The 25,356-nt window shown below is 44.9% G+C and overlaps 1 protein-coding gene across 8 annotated transcripts in view; it reads right to left on the bottom strand.

Annotated features, from left to right (window-relative positions):
* AKAP9 (A-kinase anchoring protein 9) overlaps window positions 1–25,356 on the bottom strand; it is a 247,751-nt gene that overhangs the window by 115,101 nt on the left and 107,294 nt on the right. For 7 of the 8 annotated variants that reach the window (XM_040431142.1, XM_040431144.1, XM_040431147.1 and 4 more), the window contains 6 exons: window positions 21,724–21,817; window positions 18,237–18,599; window positions 8,040–8,348; window positions 4,577–4,801; window positions 2,265–2,408; window positions 1,816–1,919 (listed from right to left, as the gene is read on the bottom strand). In XM_040431142.1, the coding sequence (XP_040287076.1) occupies window positions 1,816–1,919; window positions 2,265–2,408; window positions 4,577–4,801; window positions 8,040–8,348; window positions 18,237–18,599; window positions 21,724–21,817 (1,239 nt within the window). The remainder of the gene's footprint in view (window positions 1–1,815; window positions 1,920–2,264; window positions 2,409–4,576; window positions 4,802–8,039; window positions 8,349–18,236; window positions 18,600–21,723; window positions 21,818–25,356) is intronic. The other variant, XM_040431146.1, reaches the window with a different exon arrangement.

The raw sequence follows: 25,356 nt of genomic DNA, 5'->3' as shown, positions 1-25,356 counted from the left end.
TGGTTATTATCCCTGTACTGTGACATCACTGTGTTTATTAGCTCTGTACTGTGACATCACTGTGTTTATTATCTCTCTACTGTGACATCACTGTGTTTATTATCTCTGTACTGTGACATCACTGTGTTTATTATCCTGTACTGTGACATCACTGTGTTTATTATCCCTGTACTGTGACATCACTGTGTTTATTATCCCTGTACAGTGACATCACTGTGTTTATTATCCCTGTACTGTGACATCACTGTGTTTATTATCTCTCTACTGTGACATCACTGTGTTTATTATCTCTGTACTGTGACATCACTGTGTTTATTATCTCTGTACTGTGACATCACTGTGTTTATTATCCTGTACTGTGACATCACTGTGTTTATTACTCTGTACTGTGACATCACTGTGTTTATTATCCTGTACTGTGACATCACTGTGTTTATTATCCCTGTACTGGGACATCACTGTGTTTATTATCCCTGTACTGTGACATCACTATTTATTATCCCTGTACTGTGACATCACTGTGTTTATTATCCCTGTACTGTGACATCACTGTGTTTATTATCCATGTACTGTGACATCACTGTGTTTATTATCCATGTACTGTGACATCACTGTGTTTATTATCCATGTACTGTGACATCACTGTGTTTATTATCCATGTACTGTGACATCACTGTGTTTATTATCCTGTACTGTGACATCACTGTGTTTATTATCCCTGTACTGTGACATCACTGTGTTTACTATCCCTGTACTGTGACATCACTGTGTTTATTATCCCTGTACTGTGACATCACTGTGGTTATTATCCCTGTACTGTGACATCACTGTGTTTATTATCCTGTACTGTGACATCACTGTGTTTATTATCCATGTACTGTGACATCACTGTGTTTATTATCCATGTACTGTGACATCACTGTGTTTATTATCCTGTACTGTGACATCACTGTGTTTATTATCCCTGTACTGTGACATCACTGTGTTTACTATCCCTGTACTGTGACATCACTGTGTTTATTATCCCTGTACTGTGACATCCCTGTGTTTATTATCCCTGTACTGTGACATCACTGTGTTTACTATCCCTGTACTGTGACATCACTGTGTTTATTATCCCTGTACTGTGACATCACTGTGGTTATTATCCCTGTACTGTGACATCACTGTGTTTATTATCCTGTACTGTGACATCACTGTGTTTATTATCCCTGTACTGTGACATCACTGTGTTTACTATCCCTGTACTGTGACATCACTGTGTTTACTATCCCTGTACTGTGACATCACTGTGTTCATTAGTTGTGTTTATTCTTCCTTTACATTGTGTGCATTATTCAAGTTCAAAACTCACGTGGAGTCAAAAGTAGCCTAAGTGGTAACACACGGACACAGGCTTCCCATAACCTTTACCATGATAAAGGATTCTCCCGCACTCACTGTCGCCCCCTGCTGTGCAGTGCAGTTTGTATGTGCTACCAATAGTAGCAGAGGAAAGAAATGATGACTACACTGAGATCTTTTCTAGCTCGGAAATGTGGTTGTCAACTGTGTAATTACCAAACTGCTTAGCTTTATTTCCATGTAAACAGGAGTATTGATCTTCGGAGGTCGGGGACATTTTCAAGACTAGAATGACCCTTTAACACATCTCCACCACAATGCATCATGTACCCCAGGCATGTGCAACAATGATAGATGCAAAGGTTATGTCCTTGACTGGCGGCAGGACTGACAGAAATCAAGTCTACCTTTATGACTGCAAACATCTGCGCTAAACTCAGATCCAATCTGGGGTCACCCAGGCAGCATTACCTGTCCGCGCCGGCGAGGCTCTCCTCCTCCGCCTTCCTGTCTCCATCTCCTTGCTCGTACTCCCAGCCTTGCTCTTTGCTCTCAGGCTGCGGAAGACGTTCATCCTGGGTTAATTTTTGCAAAGGTAAATAGGAGAAGAGAGACAAGAATCCAGTCATTCCGGAGTCAGCATGTGAGACTCAAGTCCTAAAACCTTCATATTTAAACTTCCTGCAGAACGAAAAAGTCTTAAAGGAGCCTGCCGTCATCCTAAGCAGAAAACAGGGCGTCGTTAGCAAGGCAGTGACTTTGCAGCAGACCACGCTACGGTAACCATAGACGGAGGCAGCCTGCCATCTAAACAGAGAGGGACTCCGCCCCGCTGCTATCTGAACTCTGGAGCTATAACGTGATACTACAAGGAAAAATAAACAGCGTCCAAGGGATGGAGGGAGTCCAGCGCTCCGTACCTGCGTCTGCGAGCTGCTATCCTGCACAGGGCGAGCCCCGGTCCTCCCCGCCACCTCGGCATACGTCTGTTTCATGGACTCCAGCTCCTCCAGAAGCATCTTTTCTCTGTCCATGGCCTGGTTTTCGGTCATCGCCGACGCGTTCTGAACAAATTACACTCGTTTCACTCGCTGGATAAATATTTTATATCACTCAAGACAAAAATATCCCTCCTTTCCATTTAATCGTTAAGAGGACAGATACTGGCCAGGAGGCTACTATCCGTGTATTAAATGAATTAAGGAGCCAAAAATATATATATATATATATAAAGAGAATTTCATTCCACTTCTGTTAAAGGGGTATTCCCATCACAGACAATGGGGGCCTATTGCTAGGATATGCCTCCATTGTCTGATAGGTGTGAGCCCTGCCTCTGGGACCCGCAACTACACTGAGAACGGAGCGGGGAAATGAATGGGGGGCGCACTGCGCAGCCGCCCTCCATTAATTTCAATGGGGCAGCCCGAAAATAGCTGAGCGCTGGCTCGGCTATTGCAGTCTGCCCCATAGAAATGAATGGAAGCGGGGGCCACGCATGCGCGGGGCGCTCCAAAACATGTGTATTGGAGCAGCTCTCCCCGCTCCGTTCTCCTTGTAGGTGTGGGTTCCAGCGGTGGGACCCGCACCTATCAGACAATAGGGGCATATCCTAGCGATATTCCCCCATTGTATGTGATGGGAAAAACCCCTTTAAAGAGTCCCAGCACAGTCTGACAATGGCAATGCTGATTGGCTAGTGTCAGGTTGCGCAGGGACAATGGTAACTGGTAACACCCATCAGGATCTTTATTGCAGACTGCTAGCTATTCATTTATAACTTCTATTAGGAATAATAGAGGAATGGCACAAAAAGAGTAATAAGAAAAGATGCTTTAGAACTGTATTTACATTGGGAGTGCAAGTAGTTTCTGAAACAGGCATGTCAGGAGAGGTGAGAGCTCCTCTTTAAAGGGGGACTGAAGTACAGAGATGTCAGGAGAGGTGAGAGCTCCTCTTTAAAGGGGGACTGAAGTACAGAGATGTCAGGAGAGGTGAGAGCTCCTCTTTAAAGGGGGACTGAAGTACAGAGATGTCAGGAGAGGTGAGAGCTCCTCTTTAAAGGGGGACTGGAGTACAGAGATGTCAGGAGAGGTGAGAGCTCCTCTTTAAAGGGGGACTCAAGTACAGAGATGTCAGGAGAGGTGACAGGCCCACTTTAAAGGGGTTGTCCGGGTTATGAAAAAAAAATATATATATAGCACTGAAAATCTGATGGGCAGCAATATATAACTAAGCTAAGCAAGTTTTATGTAAAAAAATATATATTTCCTCATTTCCCTGGTTCTCTTCTGGCTCTTTGTTTACTTGCAATAAAAACAACCTCTGCCCCTCCCCCTGCACTGCAAAGGGGGTGAATACAAGAGCTGCCCCGAGTGACCTGTCTGCCTGCTGGGAGACTCAGCAGCATGTTGTATGTGTAGGACTACAAGTCCCAGCTGTACAATGACACTGCTAAGGGAGTGGATACAAGAGCTGCCCCCTGAGTGCTGGGAGAATCAACAGCAACTTGTAAGTGTAGAACTACAAGTCCCAGCTGTATAATGACACTGCTAATACACACAGGATCTTCCCCCTACCTTCTTGTGCAATGCTCTTTCTAGTCTGTCAGCTCATGTGCCCAGAATTGTCACTACTGCAGCTAGCCAGTCTGAAGGGGTTAAGAATCCTAGGAGAGAGCAGACAGCCGGCAGTGAAGGGGGCGTGGCCAGCACAGTGAGGGTTACAGGCTTGTACACAAACTTTATCAGAGCAGGGAGAGAAGCTGACATCACAGGTCATGTGACCCTCAGTCAAATCTGAGAAACCAGGCACTGCAGATAAAGTGAGTTAATTGTAAAGTTGTTACATTTGCCCAGTTAGGAACATAGAAAGAACAAAAAAATAACTCGGACAACCCCTTTAACTACTTCTAACTAGTTACACATGTACTTCACCAATGAAAGGTTGTGTGCATCCAAAGTAAATGATGAAAGTTGCCCCATACACAACACAAACATTGGTCAGTCCTGCCAGCCTGTGTATGGGGGTGTCCCGACACCCCCCACATAATTGGTAGTAAGACAGATCGGGCTTGTTGGATTTAAATATGCCTGATCCTTTGTTCTCGTGGGAGACGAGATGAAACCAGAAATGTCTGGCCGGTGTTTACTCCATTCTCCCCACTGAAAACACATGCATGCTCAGCCACAGGAGGAGGAATAGCGGCCAGCGTCGGTAGCGGAGTACTCACCTCTGCCAGCTGTTCCCGCAGCCTGTGCAGCTCTGAGAGCAGCTGCTCCTGGTCGTACATCAGCCGCTCCAGCTGTGCCGCATGTGCCAGTCTCAGGGCCTCCGTCGCTTGTTGGTATTCCTGTTCTTGCCGCACCAGCTCTTGTCTCATGTCCTCCACCTTCTCCTCATACAGGTGACTGAACTTGGCGCTTTCTGCACCCATGGCCACCATCTGGCTGCAGTCCTAAAAAAACAAAAAAAAAGGTAAAAACTTAAAGGGGTTATCCCATGATTCATGTAAAAAATAAAAATCAGACATCGTATAGGACATGAAAACCTCTTTCTAAATAGCTAGAACCAGCCCTGTACCTCACATGGATCCAGAGATCTCCCCATTCATTGCGCTGCTAGACTGATATGAAGCTGGCAGCTCAGGGGAGCGCCCCTTCTGCCGCAGCTCAGGGGCGCGCCCCTTCTGCCGCAGCTCTCTCCCTATCATAACTCTGGAGGAAGTTGAAGGATGGAACTGAGCAAGTGGACAGAAAAAGAAAAAGAACAAACAGCAGGTGGCGCTATAAAGATACTGGCTATACAGGTCACTGGCTATACTAAATTTTTTATAACATGCAATTACAAAATGATCCACACACTGTTTTGAAAATGATGTGCGACATAACGCCTTAATGCTTTTCATAGCACGTGGCTGTTGGCAATATATCTGACGCCCCATGTGGAAATGTCTAGCTTGTGGCTGCACTCCCTTCTTTTAGGGTCCATTCACACGTCCGCAATTTCATTCCGCACTTTGCGGAACGGAATTGTGGACCCATTCATTTCTATGGGGCAGCACGATGTGCTGCCCGGATCCGGAATTGCGGACCCGCACTTCCGGGTCCGCAATTATGTTCACGAAAAAAATAGAACATGTCCTATTCTTGTCTGCAATTGCCGACAAGATTAGGCATTTTCTATTAAGTGCCGGCCACGTGCGGTCCGCAAAATGCGGAACGCACATCGCCGATGTCCGTGTTTTGCGGATCTGCGGATCCGCAAAACACACACAGACGTGTGAATGGACCCTTAGACAGAGAGCAGTACTACTGACAACCCACACCGAGCAGTCGACAACCACCTGGGCTGCACTGTGGGCCGAAGGTGAAAGAGCTTGGGATGAGATCCACAGGAGGAAGATATCAGTATAATACCAGTCCGTCATATACCCTGCTGCAGAGACCACCGAGGTCGTGTCATCAGTGACCAAGCACCACTAGCAGCATATACATTGTCAATATGAGCTCAATGGTGCATGTAGATAGATAGATATGAGATAGATAGATAGATAGATAGATAGATAGATATGAGATAGATAGATAGATAGATAGATAGATAGATAATAGATAGATAATAGATAGATAGATAATAGATATGAGATAGATAGCTAGATAGATAGATATTAGATAGATAGATAGATAATAGATAGATAGATAATAGATATGAGATAGATAGATAGATAGATAGATAGATAGATAGATAGATAGATAGATAATAGATAGATAATAGATAGATAGATATTAGATAGATAGATATTAGATAGATAGATAGATAATAGATAGATAGATAATAGATATGAGATAGATAGATAGATAGATAGATAGATAGATAGATAGATAATAGATAGATAATAGATAGATATGAGATAGATAGATAGATAGATAGATGATAGATAGATATGAGATAGATAATAGATAGATACTGTAGATAGATATGAGATAGATAGATAGATAATAGATAGATGATAGATAGATATGAGATTAATAGATAGATAGATAATAAATAGATAGATAGATAGATAGATAATAAATAGATAGATAGATAGATAGATAATAAATAGATAGATAGATAGATAGATATGAGATAGATAGATATTAGATAGATATGAGATAGATAGATAGATAATAGATAGATAGATAATAGATAGATAATAGATAGATAGATAATAGATAGATAGATAATAGATAGATATGAGATAGATAGATAATAGATAGATAATAGATAGATAGATAGATATGAGATAGATATGAGATAGATAGATAGATATGAGATAGATAGATAGATAGATAGATAGATAGATAGATAGATACGAGATAGATAGATAGATATGAGATAGATAGTTAGTTAGACAGATATCCACTTCAGCTTATTATCCTGCAAAAAATCCCAATATATATAAAAATATAACTATATGTTCCCCCCGCTCCCGGCATACGGGGAGACCCGCGGAGATCCGGCTCCTACATGTGCTACTTACAGCGGCTCAGTACACGGGACGCGCTCTCCTCTCCCCGGCCCGATCCTCTCTGACTACTCCTCACAACATGCACAAATATTTGACTTTCTTCAACCGGCAGGATAATTTCCGACACAATTCTGTCGTTTTTTCCCAGCGTCATGTGACTTGCTGATTGCTATGGAGCAGTTGGTGTCACTGGCTGTGACTATGACCTGGTGCGCTGATCACTTCATATACAGTGGTCTAATAGTAATGGGGGTCTCTCACCTTGACAACCGGTTTACACATAGCCTACTGGGGCGCCATACAGAGGCCTTTACTACGGTATTCAGAGGTCAGCCATTTATCTGAATATCTGCATGTAATACCGCCACATCCGTGTAGAGGCCGGGCAGGCCTCAATGATCATTAGAACGAGGGTCTCAAGTTCTGGGGGTTCCCTTGCTGCGAATGAGCACTGCCTTCTATTCAATGTCTACGGGGCTGATGGAAGCAGTGGAGGGTTGCCGCCTAAAATGGATACGATTTTGTAAAATCACACGCGCACGTTGCAGGAAGAAAATGACGCCCACACATTGCAGGGAGAATGAGAATTTTAACGGCAGATTTCACCCTCTGCAATTCATAGAAGGAAATCCTTGGCAATCCTACATTCTGAGTGGTCCCTTAAAGGGGTTGCCCAGAATTAGTAAAACGTGGCTGCTTTCTTCCAGTTCCAGTGCCACACCTGTCCATGGGTTGCAGCTCAGCTCCATTACATGTGAATAGGGCCGACGCGCAATACCAGACTCAACCTATGGACAGGTGTGGTGCCGTTTCTGGAAGAAAGCAGCCAGGTTTTTACGGATTCTGTACAACCCCCTTTAACTTGTTTCTGAGTGATATCTGTTTCTAGGAAAAGCGAGTGGCAACCAATACAGTGCACAGGCTACAGGCCCTGGTTCCTCAGCCCCCCATCTTTGCCCCTCGGTGCACTGAAGCCTTAATTGGCACATGGAACTCAACTTCGTTTTCTCTGCAACGGTGCAACAGAATTTTGCCAGGATTAACCCGAGCAGTCAGTATACCTGGTTTCAAAGTGTTGATCCTGCTGACAGATTGATGGAACCTACCTGGTCGTCGGCTCTGCTCATCAAGCATTTAAAAACTAAATTTGAATTTTTCTCAAAATCTCAAACCTCTCAGTTCTCACCTCTTCTCGGAGGAGCACAGTCTTGTCTTCAGAAGCAGCATCTACCGCTTGGTCGTGCTGTTCGGAGATCAGGTCCTCGGCTGGATCAGAGGACGGCGTATCAGCTGAATCCACATGGTCGGAGACTGGAGATGGCTCTGGTGACTTCACATCTAAAAGCTTCTCCCCATCCGGGTCAGTCTCCTCTGCAGGGACCTCTCTCTGCTCTCCAGAGGATTCCCTTTGCTCTGCTAGGTCTCTGTCCTTCATGGACGCCAGTCTTGCAAGCTCCGTTTGCTGGGCAAATGCGATGCTCATCTCAACAATAACCTAATGGCAGGTATTAATGGCAGGTTAAGATTGCTCAATTTTATAAATTGTTAGTTAAAACACTATTTAAAAACACCTGCTCTCCTGGACAAAGGGTCTTTAACTATACAAGGAGATCCTTGGGAGAATGTACCGTCCAATTTAAGATCAGTGTCTTATACCTTTAATCACGTTTTAGTTAAATTTAATATCTTACACAGAGTTTATGTCACGCCAGTATGGCTTAAAAAGGGTCCATTCACACGTCGGTAATTTGGGTCCGCATTCGTTCCGCAATTTGAGGACCCCTTCACTTTCAATGGGGCTGGAACGGATGCGAATCCGCATTTCCGGGATCCGCATCCGTTTTTTTCAGAATCCGCAATTTCGTTCCTGAAAAAAAAAAAAAATAGAACATGTCCTATTCTTGTCCGTAATTGCGGACCAGAAAAGGCATTTTCTATTAAAGTGTCTGTGATGTGCTGTCCGCAAATTAGGGATCGCACATTGCAGGTGCCCGTGATTTGCGGATCCGCAAAATACTTACGGACGTGTGAATGGACCCTAAATGTGGTTTAAGGAATACATCACGTTGTGATGCACCAGGAGCTGATTTATTCACAGAACTAAAAGAATATTGGGCTGCAATTGATGACTTTATTACCCAAAAATTGAAAGTTGTGATTCCTTTTATGGTGGAATACTAGATATTGGATGATCTTTCCAGGGTAAACGGTCATAAATACAAAAAGATCCTGTCGCTAATGTTTTTGGCAGGACTTTTGATTACACGGGTTTGGTTTTCACGGCATATTCCGAATGTGTTCATATGGCTCAACTTGGTTAATAAGATGAAAAGATACGAAAAGGTTCTTTATAAAACAAAGAAATATAGAGGAAAAATGGAAAATATTGTCTGATTTTGAATAAAAAACAAAAACCAGGGAGTTGTGCCTGGTATACAATGACCAGGATGCGGCGCTCGCTGTCGAGGAGTGAATTTCTTAAATTCTTTCTGATCAATTTCTTTATTCTGATTTGATTTGTCCCTGAATAAATATAAGTGCTCCAACTCCATAACACTCTGGGGTTCCCTAGGACTGGATGCTCTCCATGCATGGGTGGCACCACGTCACTCACCCGGCTTCTGTTACTTTTGTCCTGGCGGTCCAGACCAGCTTGCCCACCTGCTGGAATCCTAAAGCACTTTTCCAGTAGCAGGCCGCAGCCTGCGCTTGTCTGTCAGGCCTCTTCTACCAGCCTGTAGGGTGTGCACGCTCCCCAGCCCTTAAAGAACCAGCGTGCGCACCCAAATTTTCACTACTAATCTGGGGTACTTAAAGCACCTTCCCCTATGGGAGGGTACCTGAGCAATAGGTTCTCTATCTTGCTAGTTCCTGCAAAGGTGTGCTATTCCATCTGTCTACCCGTCTACCAACCTCTGCCTGCTTACCGTTTCTGACCCGCCACTGCCTGACCCGGATTACCATATTGACCCTTTGCTACCAGACACTAACCTCTAACTTGTTTCTCAGATTCGCATGTACTCTACCTGCCCTGACCTCGCCCTGCGCCTGTCCATGATTCCGTCTGACCCTTTGGTGCTCCACACTGGTGTCTCTGACCCGTGTGGTTCAGCTGAACCACACAGGGACTACTCCAGTGGCCTGGTGGTCCCCTGCAGATCCCTGCATAGGGGTAAAACGGTGAAACCCAAGGGACTGCAAGGATAACGTCCTTAGGATTAGCCCAAGGTCAGTCCTGCTGGTTGATGCAGTGGTTCCGCACCCACTGCTCAACTCGTTTGAGCTCATTAATGCCAGGGGGCCATTTGATCCTCCCTGTTCATCTTTCTAGTGTTCTTATTTGAAAAATGGCTGATGCCATTTTGAACTTTTGGCGATTCGATTCTGGCAAACGATTTAGATTTTAGACACATTTTTGAAAAATTCAGGTTGAATTTGATTTGTTTAGCGTTGATTCAATCATCTCTACTTATGAACCTTTTAATCAGTTGATCGGTGTGGCTGCACAGAGTCAGATCCCCCCCTTCCTCCCCCGCAAAAGATGTGATATTGATGACCTATCCTAGCAATAAGACATCCCCGATGTAACCCTGGAGAACCCCTTTAATCCTCCCCTAAAGGCTAGTGGGCCCTGGTAGAAAAGTCCAGCTTGTGCTGGTTACAAAGCCACAAAAACCATTTAGCTAAGTTTTCGTGGTGCCAGAGAATAGTCCCCTTCATCTGCCATTAAAGGGGTTGTCTCGCTTCAGCAAGTGGCATTTATCATGTAGAGATAGTTAATACAAGGCACTTACTAATGTATTATGATTGTCCATATTGCTTCCTTTGCTGGTTGGATTCATTTTTCCATCACATTATACACTACTCGTTTACATGGTTACAGCCCATTCTGCAATCAGTGGTGGTCGTGCCTGCACACCATAGGAAATAGAGTCAGCTTCTCTGGTGGCTGGGACCATGGAGGCACACATAGGCCAGTGCTTTTTCCTATATTGTGCGAGCACGACCACCACTGCTGGATTGCAGGGTGGTCTGTAACCATGGAAACGAGCAGTGTATAATGTGATGGAAAAATTTATCCAGCCATCAAAGGAGGCAATATGGACAATCACAATACATTAGTAAGTGCCTTGTATTAACTTTCTCTACATGATAAATGCCACTTGCCGAAGTGACACAACCCCTTTAAACCCGCCACTGGGTACAGCTCAAGTGATGTGGGTCTGCTTGTCCTCGGGGGCCAAAACGTAAATGTGACACCCTTAGCTGCACTCTACAATCAACTGCACCCCTTCACCCTTTTCTAAGTTAGGGTATGTTCAGTCAACAGATTAAGAAAATGCGCTGAAAAAAAATCGGCACTTTAACTGCATTTTTTTCCTCAAGTCCCCATTAATTTCATTGGGAGATCCAGAGTGGATTCTGCTCCAAGAGCATGCTGCTTCTCTTTTCCACGCTGTTTCTTTTAAATGAATGAGAAGCTTTTAAGAGGCTTTTTGGGGGGGATTTTGGATTCCGCGCGGAAAACGCGTGAAAAACTGCAGCAAAAAAACGTTCTGTGAACGGGTCTCACAGTCACATCCTGCTGCTATTTCAGGCTGTCACTTTCCACAAGATTTTACACAAAAGTAGAATGTAAAAATGTGTTGTGTAACACAAGAAAAGCTAGAAATGTAAACGCCATCACCACAGCATAAAAGAAAAGCAAATTCACCCATGGAACAAGTTCGCAACACTATATAATGTGCAAACAGTAAAGGGACTGGTGCATGACATCTGCAGTCACACCCTATGTCACATGCTGGTCCTGGCTAAGGATACCTTTGACACAAAAAATATTTTTACAAAAAGTTTCAGCCAGTAGTCTCCATGCCTTCATTCATTTTCAGACCCCCCGACATTCAGTTTGCAACCTGACCTAGATTCAGACTTTTCTCATGGGCACATTCACCCCTCTTCCCAGTAATACAAGCTGGATGTGAGGTCTGTGTGTCTAGGATGCTGCTTCCTTCACTAGCTCTCATAATCAAGCTTCAACCCTGCACTGATTTCTACTACTACTACAGCCTTTGTCCCAACGCCGATGCTGTGGGGTGTGTGGTCTCTCCTTCCTCCCCCTGGTGCTCTACTTTCTCTCTACACTTTTACACAACCTATGTGATTCTCGCCCGTGTTCTTTGCTCCTTTGTAAGCTGCCCTCCTTGATCGCTTTCCCCTCTCTCCACACACATCTGCCTCCTCCCAGTAATACATGCTGGATGTGAGGTCTGTGTGTCTAGGATGCTGCTTCCTTCACTAGCTCTCATAAATAAGCTTCAACCCTGGACTGATTTCTACTACTACTACTACTACAGCCTTTGTCCCAACGCCGATGCTGTGGGGTGTGTGGTCTCTCCTTCCTCCCCCTGGTGCTCTGCTTACTCTCTACACTTTTACACACCCAATGTGATTGTCGCCCGTGTGCTTTGCTCCTTTGTAAGCTGCCCTCCTTGATCGCTTTCCCCTCTCTCCACACACATCTGCCTCCTCCCAGTAATACATGCTGGATGTGAGGTCTGTGTGTCTAGGATGCTGCTGCCTTCACTAGCTCTCATAATCAAGCTTCAACCCTGGACTGATTTCTACTACTATAGCCCTTGTTCTGACACCAATGCTGTGGGGTGTAGGGTCTCTCCTTCCTCCCCCTAGTGCTCTGCTTTATCTCAACACAATGTGATTCTCGCCCGTGTGCTTTCCTACTTATCTACCCCCTTTGTCAACTGCCCTCCTTGTTCGCTTTCCCCTCTCTCCACACACATCTGCCATGTACAACCTCCTCCCCCTCCCTGCTGTTATTTCTAATATTGGGAGAAGGGAAGGGGAGAGCAAGAGAACAGTCTCAAACTTGAACGGTGCTCTGAGAGATATATGTCAGATTCAGCAGCACTGGCAGCTAGAGGAAGGACTTACACACACTCTGCAGAAGCAAAATGGTACCGTAGGAACGTTTTAATGAAGACTATTTAGAAAGTTGTTTAATTTTGCATTTAGGAATGAAATGAACAATTTTAAAAAATTCAGCGCAAAGCTGTCCATTTTTAGGTTGTCTTAATATATGCGGATAGTGACCAGAGCTCCTGTTTTCTCATACAGAGCTGCTCTCATGGGCCCGTTATGGGCAGAAACTATGATGCCAGTGTGAACAAAGCTTTAGTCAACTGCATGATATCAAGAAAAGCTGCTGCTGTTCTCAAGCAGGGCCTGAGACTCTGATAGATGTAATTTATGTAGGTGATTACCAAAACTTGCATCGGTCACTGCAGGTTATTTATTTCTGGTGATGGAGTCTAACACTGCGCAGCTCTGCCATATTATAGAAAGAGACATGAAAGCTGAAACTGGAAACGCAATCCTTCTCGGGGAATATCGGCATCTGAGACAATGAAACCAGATCCTGGGGGCAAATAAAGGGATGTAGAAAGTGCTGGTTCTACTTGACTGGGCTGTGACCTTCATGCCGGAGGCAGTGAAGGACAGCGGAGCAGATGGGAACAGCAAGCGCAAGTTAAAAGCAATACGCTTAGTTAATTACATAGTTTGTTATGTATCGCAACATAAAATCTCTTCTGGGAGGAAATTATTATTAGGGTAAACAGTAAGCAAAGGGCATGAACGCTTCCACACGGGGATGGAAAAGGAGAACATTCCTTTAAAGGGGTTGTCCATGTTCAGAGCTGAACCCGGACATACCCAAAATTTCACCCAGACAGCCCCCCTGACAAGAGCATCGCAGCAGTTCGTGCTCCGATGCTCTCCTTCCTGCAGAAGTGGCAGCTGCAAATACAGTGAAGGAGTTTAAGCATGCATGGGATAGGCATAAGGCCATCCTTCATATAAGATAGGGCCAGGGGCTATCCATAGTATTCAGTATATTGGGCAGACTAGATGGGCCAAATGGTTCTTATCTGCCGACACATTCTATGTTTCTATGGTTCTATGCCCTGCGTTGAATCGCGCAGGGCAAAGGCATTTTGTGGAGTTCGGGTGATGTACCGGGCTCTCCTTCGGGCTGCCAGGCGGAGGCTTCCGCCCAGCAGTGAGCCCGGTACTGATGGGCGGGATTTAGCACTGCCCAAGTCTGTAAAACAGCTAGATTTTTGTACTTACCGTACAATCTGTTTCTCTTCCGTTCATTGGGGGACACAGGCTTGACCATGGGTATAGCTGCTGCCACTAGGAGGCGACACTAAGCACAAAGGTGTGAGCTCCTGCCTTCAGCTTTACCCCTCCTACAGGGACTAAGCCAAATCAGTTAGTGCAAAAGCAGTAGGAGAAGCACGACAAAACCACACTATGTACAAACCCAGGACCACACAGGCCAGAAAAGGCCCCTAAACTAGAGAATGGGTGGGAGCTGTGTCCCCCAATGAACAGAAGAGAAACAGATTTTACGGTGAGTACAAAAATCTAGTTTTCTCATCCGTCTTATTGGGGGACACAGGCTTGACCATGGGAAGGTACAGAGCAGTCCCCAAGGGTGGGCATCACAAGCAACCCTCCCGTCAATCAGAGAACCTCCGTCTGAAAAACTCTACGCCCTAGAGACGTGTCAGCAGACGCAAAGGTGTGCACCCTGTAAAACTTGGAAAAAGTGTGCAAAGACGACCAGGTAGCCGACCTGCACACCTGAAGGGCCGAAGTCCCGTGGTGCACCGCCCCAAAAGGCCCTCCACTGCCCGAGCAGAATGAGCAGTCACCCGGGAGGGTGGGGCCCGGCCATTAACGCGGTACGCTTCCACAATGGCCAAACAAATCCATCGGGTAATGGAAGTTTTCGACGACGCCAGCCCTCGTCTCGGTCCCTGTGGAATCACGAACAGGGAATCCGTCCGCTGGAAAGATGACGTCTGGGACGGATAGACTCGAACGGCTCGTACCAAATCCAGAGTGTGGAGCGACTGCTCACGAGGATGAGACGGGTCAGGACAAAATGACAACCCTGCAGTGACAGGCAGGAGGATGAGGGGAGTAGGTAGGAAAAACAGCGCTTACCCAGCCTGTGTCCCTGCACGCAGCATGTCCAGTGGAGCCTTGTCAGCGACCCACCACAGGTGCATTTAAACTCAGGATGTGGGCAGAGGCAGCACCCAGTGTTCAGAATTACCCAGCTGACAGTGTGGGAGCGGGACCCCAGCACAGGCCCTGCTGGCCTCCGTCCCCGCCGAATGCTGGCGGGATGCAGAGGCTTTAAGAACCTCTGGTCCTCCTTTGCTTCTGGAGATCGGGAAGGAGCAGCGGGATTGGGGACCCCCTGGTCTCCCGTCTCCTGGGTGGGAGTGCAGGCAGCTTTTAGGACTGCCTGAACTGCCGCTAGAAGAAAAGAAAAAAGAAAAAAGGAAGAAAAAAAAAAAAAACAGCAGACCTGCAACGCAGGGAGGTCTGCATCCTACAGACACTAAGCTAAAACTGAAGGGTATAGCTGAAGGCAGGAGCTCACACTTTTGTGCTTCGTGTCCGCCTCCTAGTGGCAACAGCTATACCCATGGTCAAGCCTGTGTCCCCCAATGATACGGATGAGAAATCACATTAAAGAACGTACTAATATATTTCAATTATCCCTGGTGCCCCACTGTGCTTGGTAAGCTGCAAGGAGGCTGCAGTGCTCACGGGAGCATCGTGGCCTCCTCAAGCAGCTGATCAGCAGGGTGACAGGTTGTCAGACTCCCACCGATAGGATATTGGTGACCTATCCTGAGAACATCAAACACCTGGAAAACCCCTTTAACTCCAGCTCTATACACAGATGCATTGTGGTTTCCATTATGAGAGGGACAACAAAGCAGCGCTGTATCCTTCATAACACGGACACCAGTGACGCCCAACTGACCCCATTTACATCTCATCCAGTGGGTTTCAATGAGGTGTCTGTCATTTCGGTAGGTAAAATAGTGCTGCAGCTATATTTCCCAATAAGATCCATGGAACTTGAGGCGCAGATGTGAACAGAGCCTTACATATTCTTAAAAAAAAAAAAAAAAAAAGAGAAGCTGATTTAAACAGTGCTCGCTTCTCTAAGGCTACTTTCACATCCGGCAGAGGATCTCAAAACCAGAGGCAAACGCATCCGTTTGTATAACACAACCGGCTGCATACGTTCAGAACGGATCTGGTTGAAATATATCGAAAATGATCATGCTGGATCCGCCATCAAATACCATTGTAAGCCAGAGGACGCTGGATCAGTTTTTTTCATGTCCGAAAAAAACGGATCCGGCACCATTCACTTACATAGTTACCCATGCCGAACAAAACTGTCCGGTTTACTGTCCGGCATGGGAACGCAACAAAACATAACGCATTCTGGTGCACTCCGTTCCGGTTTGTTCAGTTTTGTCCCCATTGATAATGAATGGGGACAAAACTGAAGCGTTTTCCCCCCACTATTGAGATCCTATGACGGATTTCAAAACCGGAAAGGAAAACGCAGAGGAGCCTTACTGGTTTACATTACAGCTTGTACTGGGTTAGAAACCCGCAGATGACCCTCCTACAGGCAGATGAAAGACGTATAAGACACCTACGGGGTGATGACACTGCTGTCATAAGCGTGTCCAGGTACCGTCCTTAAAGGGGTTGTCCCATCACAGTAAGGGTCCATTCACACATCCGCAATTCCATTCCGCATTTTGCGGAACGTAATTGCGGACCCATGCATTTCTATTCCGAGCGGAATTGCGGACATGAAAAAAATAGAACATGTCCTATTCTTGTCTGCAATAGCGGACAAGAATAGGCATATTCTCTTAGTGCCGGCATTTGTGCTGTCCGCAAAATGCGGAACGCACATTGCCGCTGTCCGTGTTTTGCGGATCCGCAAAACACACACAGATGTGTGAACGGACCCTTAGTGATATTTATGTTGTGTAATGAGGCACTACAAGTAGGTTACCCATATACTGCCTCCTGTTTTAACTTTTTCTTATTTTTATACACTGCTTGTCTCCAGGGGTTAAGGCCACTGCTGCAGTGCACAAGCGGTGGCCGTGCTTGCGCTCTCAAAGGAAAGAATGCCGACCTTTCTAGTGGCTGGAATTGCAGGAGTTGAGCGCGCAGAGTCTCCTGCGCATGCGCAGTAGCTATACCGTCCCTGGCCACCTCGTATTGCCTCTTTCTGAAGCTCCTCTCGCCGGCCACCTCATATGTCCTATGGCGTTTAGTTCAGAACAGCTCCAGGTCCATGCAGCTTGGCGCTGTTCTATACATCTATGAATATACCTCTTATCAGAGCGCCGCCTGCCTGTGCCATCAGGAATGGGCACCTCTCCCCAACTGCTATGGGCGCCTTGAGACCAGCTGGGAAACACTGAAGGCCCTAGGTGAGACAACCCCTTTAATTAACATGCATATTAATTAGAGAAGGGGGCAGAAACTTAATCTGAGCAGATATTTGATGTGAATGAGCAGCTTACGTGGAATATCATTTATTAAGACCTGGATTTATGGCACAATGTTCCACAATAACTAAAATACTTTTCAGGGTATGGGTCGTGGTGTGAAAAATAAAGTCTTGGTTGTCTTGAATTATGCAAAAATGTGGCCATAGGCAGTGATTGTAATAACAAAAAAATTAATAAATAAAATAAAAATCACCAGTTTGATCCCCCCACCACTTTCTAGCACTACCCACCGCTCCCTATGCCTTCCTCTGGTCTTTGTGTATTTGGCTGCAGCTGTGATGTACTTGTATGCACTCATGACTGCTGCAGCCAATCACGGTGGTCTCAGGGCGTATAGCGCCATGGCCAGAGATTGGCTGCAGCAGTCGCATGTGTACAGGGCCGGAAGGAGGAATAGGACCTACAATGTACTGTGGACAGGACCGACACAAATTACCAGAGAACCCTTCACTGCCTAAGGCTACTTTCACACTTGCGTTGTTAATTCCGGCACTGAGGTCCGGCAGAGGACCTCAATACCGGAATTTAACGGATCCTTTTCGATTTTGCACATCAGGATGCATCCGTTCGGTTAGGATGCGGTTGTGTGAAATCAAAAACAGGAAAAACCGCAGCTTGCAGAATGGAACGGAATGCTGCGGGAACGGAAGGCATCCTGAACCGGATCTCTTTCCATTCAAAATGTAGGAGGACTAAAGGGAATTTTTTTTTTTTAGGATCTCAATACCGGAGAAAACAACGACGCAAGTGTGAAAGCAGCCTTATACAAAAAATAATAATAATAATAATTAACCCTTTCATTACCCTATGCCATCAAGGGTTTTGAAGTGATGATAAAAAAAATGGCAAGATGGGTGTAGGGCTACTTTGGTTGGTGCCCGGGACCCCATCTTCTATAAAGCCAGACCTGTGTGCTAGAAAAGACAGAGAATGCGATCTGGACTTACCCGAGCAACCTCCTCCTCAATCTTCTCCTGGAAACGTTCCTCCATCAGCTGATTTATGTCATCAGGATCCTTTTCCTCGGGGATGGGATACAATGGCGGCTGCTGAAAGCTGCCATTGAGGATTTCTTGCTTGGCGTTTGTCAGGTGGATGATCTCCTGCTTCAAAGCGGCCTTCTCTTTGTTGTGTCCGTCTGTCAGTTCAGCTCTGAGCTGATCCAGTTCCGCTTCATGCTGCTTCTTCAGAGCGTTCACTTCTTCTACATACTTAGCATACAGCGCCTGCCTCAGAGTCTGCAGCTGCTGATAAATCGGACCGAAGGACTGGTGCAGAGAATGATCCCCCATCTGTGCCGCGTCGTCAGTCTATTCAGCAAGTAGAAAAAGTGGATTTATAATCATGTCACCAAGTGATAACAGTCAAAATCCTTAAAGCTAATGTCCCCTCTCATATCATTTATGGTTCTCAAATGCATTTCCTAATATAGCTTTAGAGCTCACTCTTTCTGAGTTCTGTCTGCCTGCAGCCGCCACTAGGGGGAGCTCGGGGGCATACTCCAAAGGGAGCTTTAAAAATCTGCATGCAGTGAGCTCCCTCTAGTGGTGGCTGATTGCATCATCCGGCTATAAGTGGAATTGGAAACAAAAATGATGCTCCAACCCTAATATACATATCATACAATCTATAAAATGACTCTGCACTAAATTATGGACCTAATTCTAACTATTTTGACCAAGCAGCAGGCAACCTCAACATCAAAATAGATTCAAACATTAAATCACCATGGAAAAATGCCTCCATTGTTTTCAGTGAGAAGTGGCCGACACTTTGTGAGCTTCTCGCCAGTTTAGGAAAAGGAGTGGGGCTCAGTTGGAGGGGGAGGGGCCTCCCTTACGCAAGAAACTGGTGTAAGTTATACATGACGTCTACGCCACCCCTAGCTGCCGAAGATTTGAGTTTCTGCAGCACGCAGGTCCAGAGATGCGCCTAATTTATTTAAAGGCATCTGCCTGCACTCCGGAGATCGATACTGGCATATGGGAACGCCATTTTTGATAAATCTCCCCCACTAGGTTTTGGTTTGTGCAGGGCCTGGGGATATGGAGAACAAGAGAGTTTAACCTGTAGGATACCAGCGCCGTACATGGACGGCGCTGGAAACTGGGACAGAAATCCCAGCGCTGCTGTGACGGGGACCGGATGGCAGGGAAGGCAGCCCGATCGTGGCTGCCTTCCTGTAAGCCTGTGAGATCAGCCCCTGGATCTCACAGGCAGGAAGCTGTAAGTGTGTAATATACTTACAGCCAATGCATCACAATACAGAAGTATTGTAATGCATTGGAAAGAGGATCAGACCCCCAAAAGTTGAAGTCCCAGAGTGGGACAAAAAATAAAGTGAAAAAAGAAGTTAAAAAAATAAAGTTTTACAAAAAAATTTAAAGTTTCAAGTAAAAAACAAAAAAACGTCCTTTTCCCCCAAAAAAATGTTTTTAAAAATTGTAAAAAAATAGGGAAAAAAAAGAAAAGTAGACATATTCGGTATCGCCGTGTCCGTATAGACCGGCTCTATAAAAATATCACATGATCCACCCCAGTGTCAAAAAAGCAATTTTCTGGTCACCTTGACTCACATAAAGTGTAACACCAAGTGATCAAAAAGTCTTATGTACCCCAAAATTATAACAATCAAACCGTCATCTCATCCAGCAAAAACATCAGCCCCTACTTAAGACAATCGCCCCAAAAATAAATAAAAAATAGGGCTCTCAGAAAATGGCAACACAAAAACAAGATTTTATTCTGTTCAAAAATTATTTCACTCTGTAAAACTTAACAAAAATAAAAATGATAGACATATTAGGTATCGCCGCGTCCGTAACAACCTGCTCTATAAAAATATTACATTATATGCCCCCTCAGGTGAATACCATAAAAAAAATAAACTATGCCAAAACAGGCATTTTTTTCAACTTGCCTCACAAAAAGTTTAATACCAAGTGATCAAAAAGTCTTATGTACCCCAAAATGGTACCAATCAAACCGCCATCTCATCTCATAAAAAATGAGCCCCCACATAAGACAATCACTTAATAAATAAAAACCATTGGCACCCATAAACCTATCCATCAAAATCTGTGCTGCAAAAGCCATATGGCGCTCCTTCCTTTCTGAGTCCTGCCATGTGCCCCCACAGCAGTTCACCCCCACATATGGGGTTAGGGCTGAAACGATTACTCGATTGAATCGAGTAATTCGACACAAAAAAAATCCTCGATGCAAATTTTTGTTGTGTCATGTGACCATTTCTGTCATCTGCCTCCAAAATCCATATGGCACTCCTTTCCTTCTGACCACTGCCACGTGCCCATAGAGCTGTTTACCGCCACATGTGGGGTATTTCTGTAGTGTAAACTGCAGAATCAGAGTAATATATAATGAGGATTATTTTGCTGTTAACCCTTGCTGTGTTGCAAGAAAAAAAAATGATTAACATAAAAAAAAATACTAAAAAAGTGACATTTTGAAATTTCACATCCATTTTCCTTTAAATTCTCGTGGAACACCCCAAGGGTTAACAAAGTTTGTAACATCAGATTTGAATAATTTGAGGGGTGTAGTTTCTAAAATGGGGTCATTTATGGGTGGTTTACATTGCGTAAGCCCCTCAAAATCACTTTATAACTGAATTGGTGCTTAAAAAAATGGTTTTGGAAATTTTGCAGAAAATTTGAAAAAAATAGCTTCTAAACTTCTAAGCCTTCTAACGTCCTAAAAAAAAAAAAAAGATATTTACTAAATTATGCCAACATAAAGCAGACATATGGGGAATGTTGACTGATAACTATTTTATGAGGTATTACTATCTGTCTTAATAGTAGAGAAATTCTAATTTAGAAAATTGAGAATTTTTCCCAATTTTTGGTAAATTTTGGATTATTATAAATAAAGGTGAAATAGATAGACTCAAATTTACCACTGTCATGAAGTACAATGTGTCACGAGAAAACAATCTCAGAATGGCCTGGATAAGTAAAAGTGTTCCAAAGCTGACACACGTCAGATTTGCAAAAATCGGCCAGGGATTTAAGGTGAAAAGTGGCCTGGTACTGATAGGGTTAAAATAATACAGAGAAGACAATCCCTGTGTCATGCTCCGCCCCCTCACACCATGCACAATATTTGGCAAGAGAATCCCTTTAAGAATGCAGTAAAGGAGGAATCTGACCATATGAATGATGAGAGACATACAGAATGAGGACATTGACTCTACAGGTAACAGTACGCACATGATCACTTACCACCAGCTAACACCATCTATAATGTCACCTGCATACCCCGGTGGGGTCAGCGATATCTCAGCATGATTTGTCCATTACAAGCTGCAGCAGACGCTTCCTGTATACCCTGCGGGTTCTGTTACCAGGGGCGTGGATGCAGACGGAGCTACACAAACAAAAGCTAATATCAAAGACGCTGTGTGTGCGTTACCTTTAACACATCGCTGGATGGAGTAATCACGCTCTGGAATATGGCAGCTTCCTCGAACCCCAGCGCCACCACCGCCTCAACTGTACAGAGTTCCCTGCAAAAAACACAGCACAATGAAGATCAACCGAGAGCAAGGAAACAGAATTTATATCATTCCAGCAATGATCGGTAAACCTGTCCACAAAAAGCTAGGGCAGGCCATCAATATCTGATTGCCGGGGCTCTGACCCTGCCGATCAGTTGTTCTGGAGTAGCTCCGGCACCGGAGGTAAGTGATCCGTGGATGGAGCTAGTCACGGCAGCGTCGCAGTTACCATCTGCGTCCACTACATAATGGATGGCGCTAGCACCGACCTACAGCACAGGAGCTACTGCAGAACAGTCGAACGCCAGAGATCAGATACTGATGGCCTATCCTGAGGACAGGTCATCAATAGTGAAATCTTTAAAAAATCCCTTTAAATTACAGTGAGCAGAGAAGCATTGTAATATAGCTTGAGTATCAATCTGTCAGTGAACGGAAACATTCCATTTCCCCATCGCCTCCACAACGGCACTCTCAGGATGGTGTCCCCGACTCCCCAGGACAGGAAACAACGTAGAAGCTCAAGTTTAAAAGGCCCTTTACCTGATTCAGTTGTTGTTTCCTGTCCTCGGAATCGCGTGGAAGCCACCCCTGCAGCGTCAAGAGTTTAGTTGGAGACGCACGTCCTGTCGGTGTTGCCCCATTTGGGAGGGCCAGTGCAGAGGACGGAAGTTGAGGAGGTCTTAGGCCTCTATTCCCCGTTCCTTTGGCGTAAAGCCCCGGGCATCAGTTCCCCAGTTTCATTCTATGGTGGGGAACGAGGGATTGCGCGCATGCGCAGTCAGGCCGGAATTCTCTGGGGCCGAGAGTTCCGTTTGCCAGGCCTCTGATCGTCACTTCCGCAGCACATGACGTCAGAGGAATTACCGCGATGTTCCCCCAACCATCAACTTCACAAAGATCACAGGTGTCGAATTTTCAAGGTGAACCAGACTCGGATGATGGGAAAATATTTTCAGATGCAAATTCTGAATCCTCTGAGGACGGTCCGGGAAAACCTTTCTGTATCCCTGAAGATACGGAAAGTTCTTAAAGACCCTAAGAGCCACTATGAAAATTGAGGACGTTAAAGAATCTCAAACAATTCAAGATCGTATGTTTCAGGGACTGGGAGAAAAGAAAAGGGTTTCCTGTCCATAATAACATCAAAATGTTGATTGCTAAGGAATGGAAAGATCCTGAAAAAAGAAATACAATCCCAAATGCCTTTAAGAGGAAATATCCCTTTGCAGAATCAGATTCAGCTTTGTGGGATAAAACTCCCCAAATTGATGCCCCAGTTGCCCGCATATCAAAAAAGACTTCTCTGCCCTTTGAAGATATGGGCCTCTTAAAAGACCTGATGGACAAAAAGTGTGAGGGTCTTCTCAAGCGGGCGTGGGAGACGAACACGGCTATGCTAAGGCCCAGTATAGCGGCTACCTGTACTTCCAGATCATTATCTGTCTGGTTAACTCAATACTTAGCGGCAGGTACCCCCAGAGAGGAAATCCTAGCCTCCATCCCTATTCTGAAGCAGGCCTCTAATGTTTTTGTCTGATGCCTCTGCGGATCTGGTAAAACTCTCAGCTAGATCTTCAGCCCTCTCAAATGCCACCCGTAGAGCTATATGGCTCAGGTCCTGGTCTGGAGTAGCCAGCTCAAAGAATCGACTATGCTCCATTCCGTGTGAGGGGGGATAAATTGTTCGGGTCAGTTTTAGATTATATTCTGGAAAAGGCATCAGACGAGAAAAAAAGGCTTTCCTTCAGACCAACAAAGACGGTCCTTTCGGAATCAGAAAAGAACCAGATCGGACCAAAGAAGAAAAGAGGGCTCGGGAAAACGGCAACCCCCTAGGGGAGAGGTTTTCTGAAGCTACTGCAAAATCCTCACAATGACGCCAGATTTCAAGTAGGAGGCAGACTTAAAAGTTTTTCCTCGGCCTAAAGAAATATTTCAACTTCTCCTTGGGTAATAAATACCATAAGCGAAGGTTACAAACTAGAATTCATTGCACCTCCTCGAGATTTCTACACTTGCAACAGGCCTTTACTTCAAATAGAAAAACAGCGAGCTCTAGAATCAGAGAAACTGGCTCTTCTGCAGAAGCAAGTTATAATACCGGTTCCAAAGGATCAGGAGGGAACGGGGTTTTATTCACCCAACTTTTTAATCCAAAAACCAAACAAGTCTTTCAGATTTGATAATACATCTAAAGAAGTTAAACAAAAACATATCCTACAAAAGATTCAAGATGGAGACAATCAAGTCGACAGCGAATCTCTTGATTCAAGAATGCTACATGGTAACCCTGGATCTCTCCAATGAGTACTACCATGTCCCCATTCACAGGGACTATCAAAAGTTTCTCAGCATTGCGATATTTCTGAAGGCAAAAACGTCACTTCCAATTCCAGGCCCTAGCCTTCGGGTTGTCTTCAGCCCCCACAATTTTTTCAAAACTTATGGCTAAAGTGACGAGTTTTTTACATCTTCATGGAATATGAATCGTTCCATATCTGCGCGATTTTTGGTGGTAGCCCTGTCCCTTCAAGACCTCCAGTCAAGACCTCCAGAATTGGGTTGGTTTATAAACAAAGAAAAATCAGACCTAGTCAGCAAAAAATATTTTTGGGTGTCATGTTAGACTCCAACAAGAAAAACAGACTTCCCTCTCTCAAAAGGTCTCGCTATTTTGCGAGTCCAAAATAGTGTCCATCAGGGACATCATGACACTATTAGGCCATCTAACTTCCTTCATTCCAGCACCACACAAGGACGCTACAAACGTTTCTCCTAAAAACCTGGGATGGAAATCAAAACACCCTAGACAAAAGAATAAAAGTCCCTCTAAAAGTAAAATAGTCTCTTCCTTTGGTGGAAGATCAGAAAAAATCTTTAAAGAGGAGTGTTCTGGCGACATACAAATCAAGTCGTTATTACAACTGACGCCAGCAGTCGAGGATGGGGGACACACACCAAAGATCAAGTAGTACAATGTCTTTGGAGTCAAAAGATTGTAGTAGCATCCTCCAAGTTAAAAGAACTGATGGCAGTCTTCAAAGTGCTTCTCTCTCTACAGTCGACTATAAGATCCCAACGTGTAAAGATTCTGTCCGACAACTCCACTACTGTGGCCTATCTAAACCGCCAAGGAGGGACAAAAAGCAAAGCACTGCGAGATCTGTCAGGGAAAATTGGATTTCCTTCAATTAGGGGCTCAGACCAAACACCCTTAAGGTGCAAATGTCGGCATTAAGTAACTTTCTAGAAACAAAGTTGGCAGACCTGCCCCTGATAAAACTATTCCTAAAAGGCGCGACAAGGTGGTTTCCGTTTGTTCATTCCACTATACCTCCTTGGGATTTAAACCTGGTGCTTGAAGTTCTGATGCATGTACCATTTGAACCCTTACAGGATATTCCACTAAAACGTTTAACGTACAAAACCACCTATTTATTGGCAATCACATCGGCCAGAAGGGTGGGGAGATCCAGGCCTTTTCCTGTAGATCCCCTTACCTCACGGTTTTGGAGGACAGTATTATTCTCAGACATAACCCTCTG

The sequence above is a fragment of the Bufo bufo genome, chromosome 5 (assembly GCF_905171765.1).
Source record: "Bufo bufo chromosome 5, aBufBuf1.1, whole genome shotgun sequence".
In the NCBI taxonomy this organism is placed as follows: domain Eukaryota; kingdom Metazoa; phylum Chordata; class Amphibia; order Anura; family Bufonidae; genus Bufo; species Bufo bufo.
The sequence above is the reverse complement of the archived record's forward strand: the minus strand, read 5'-3'. Positions and strand labels throughout refer to the sequence as shown.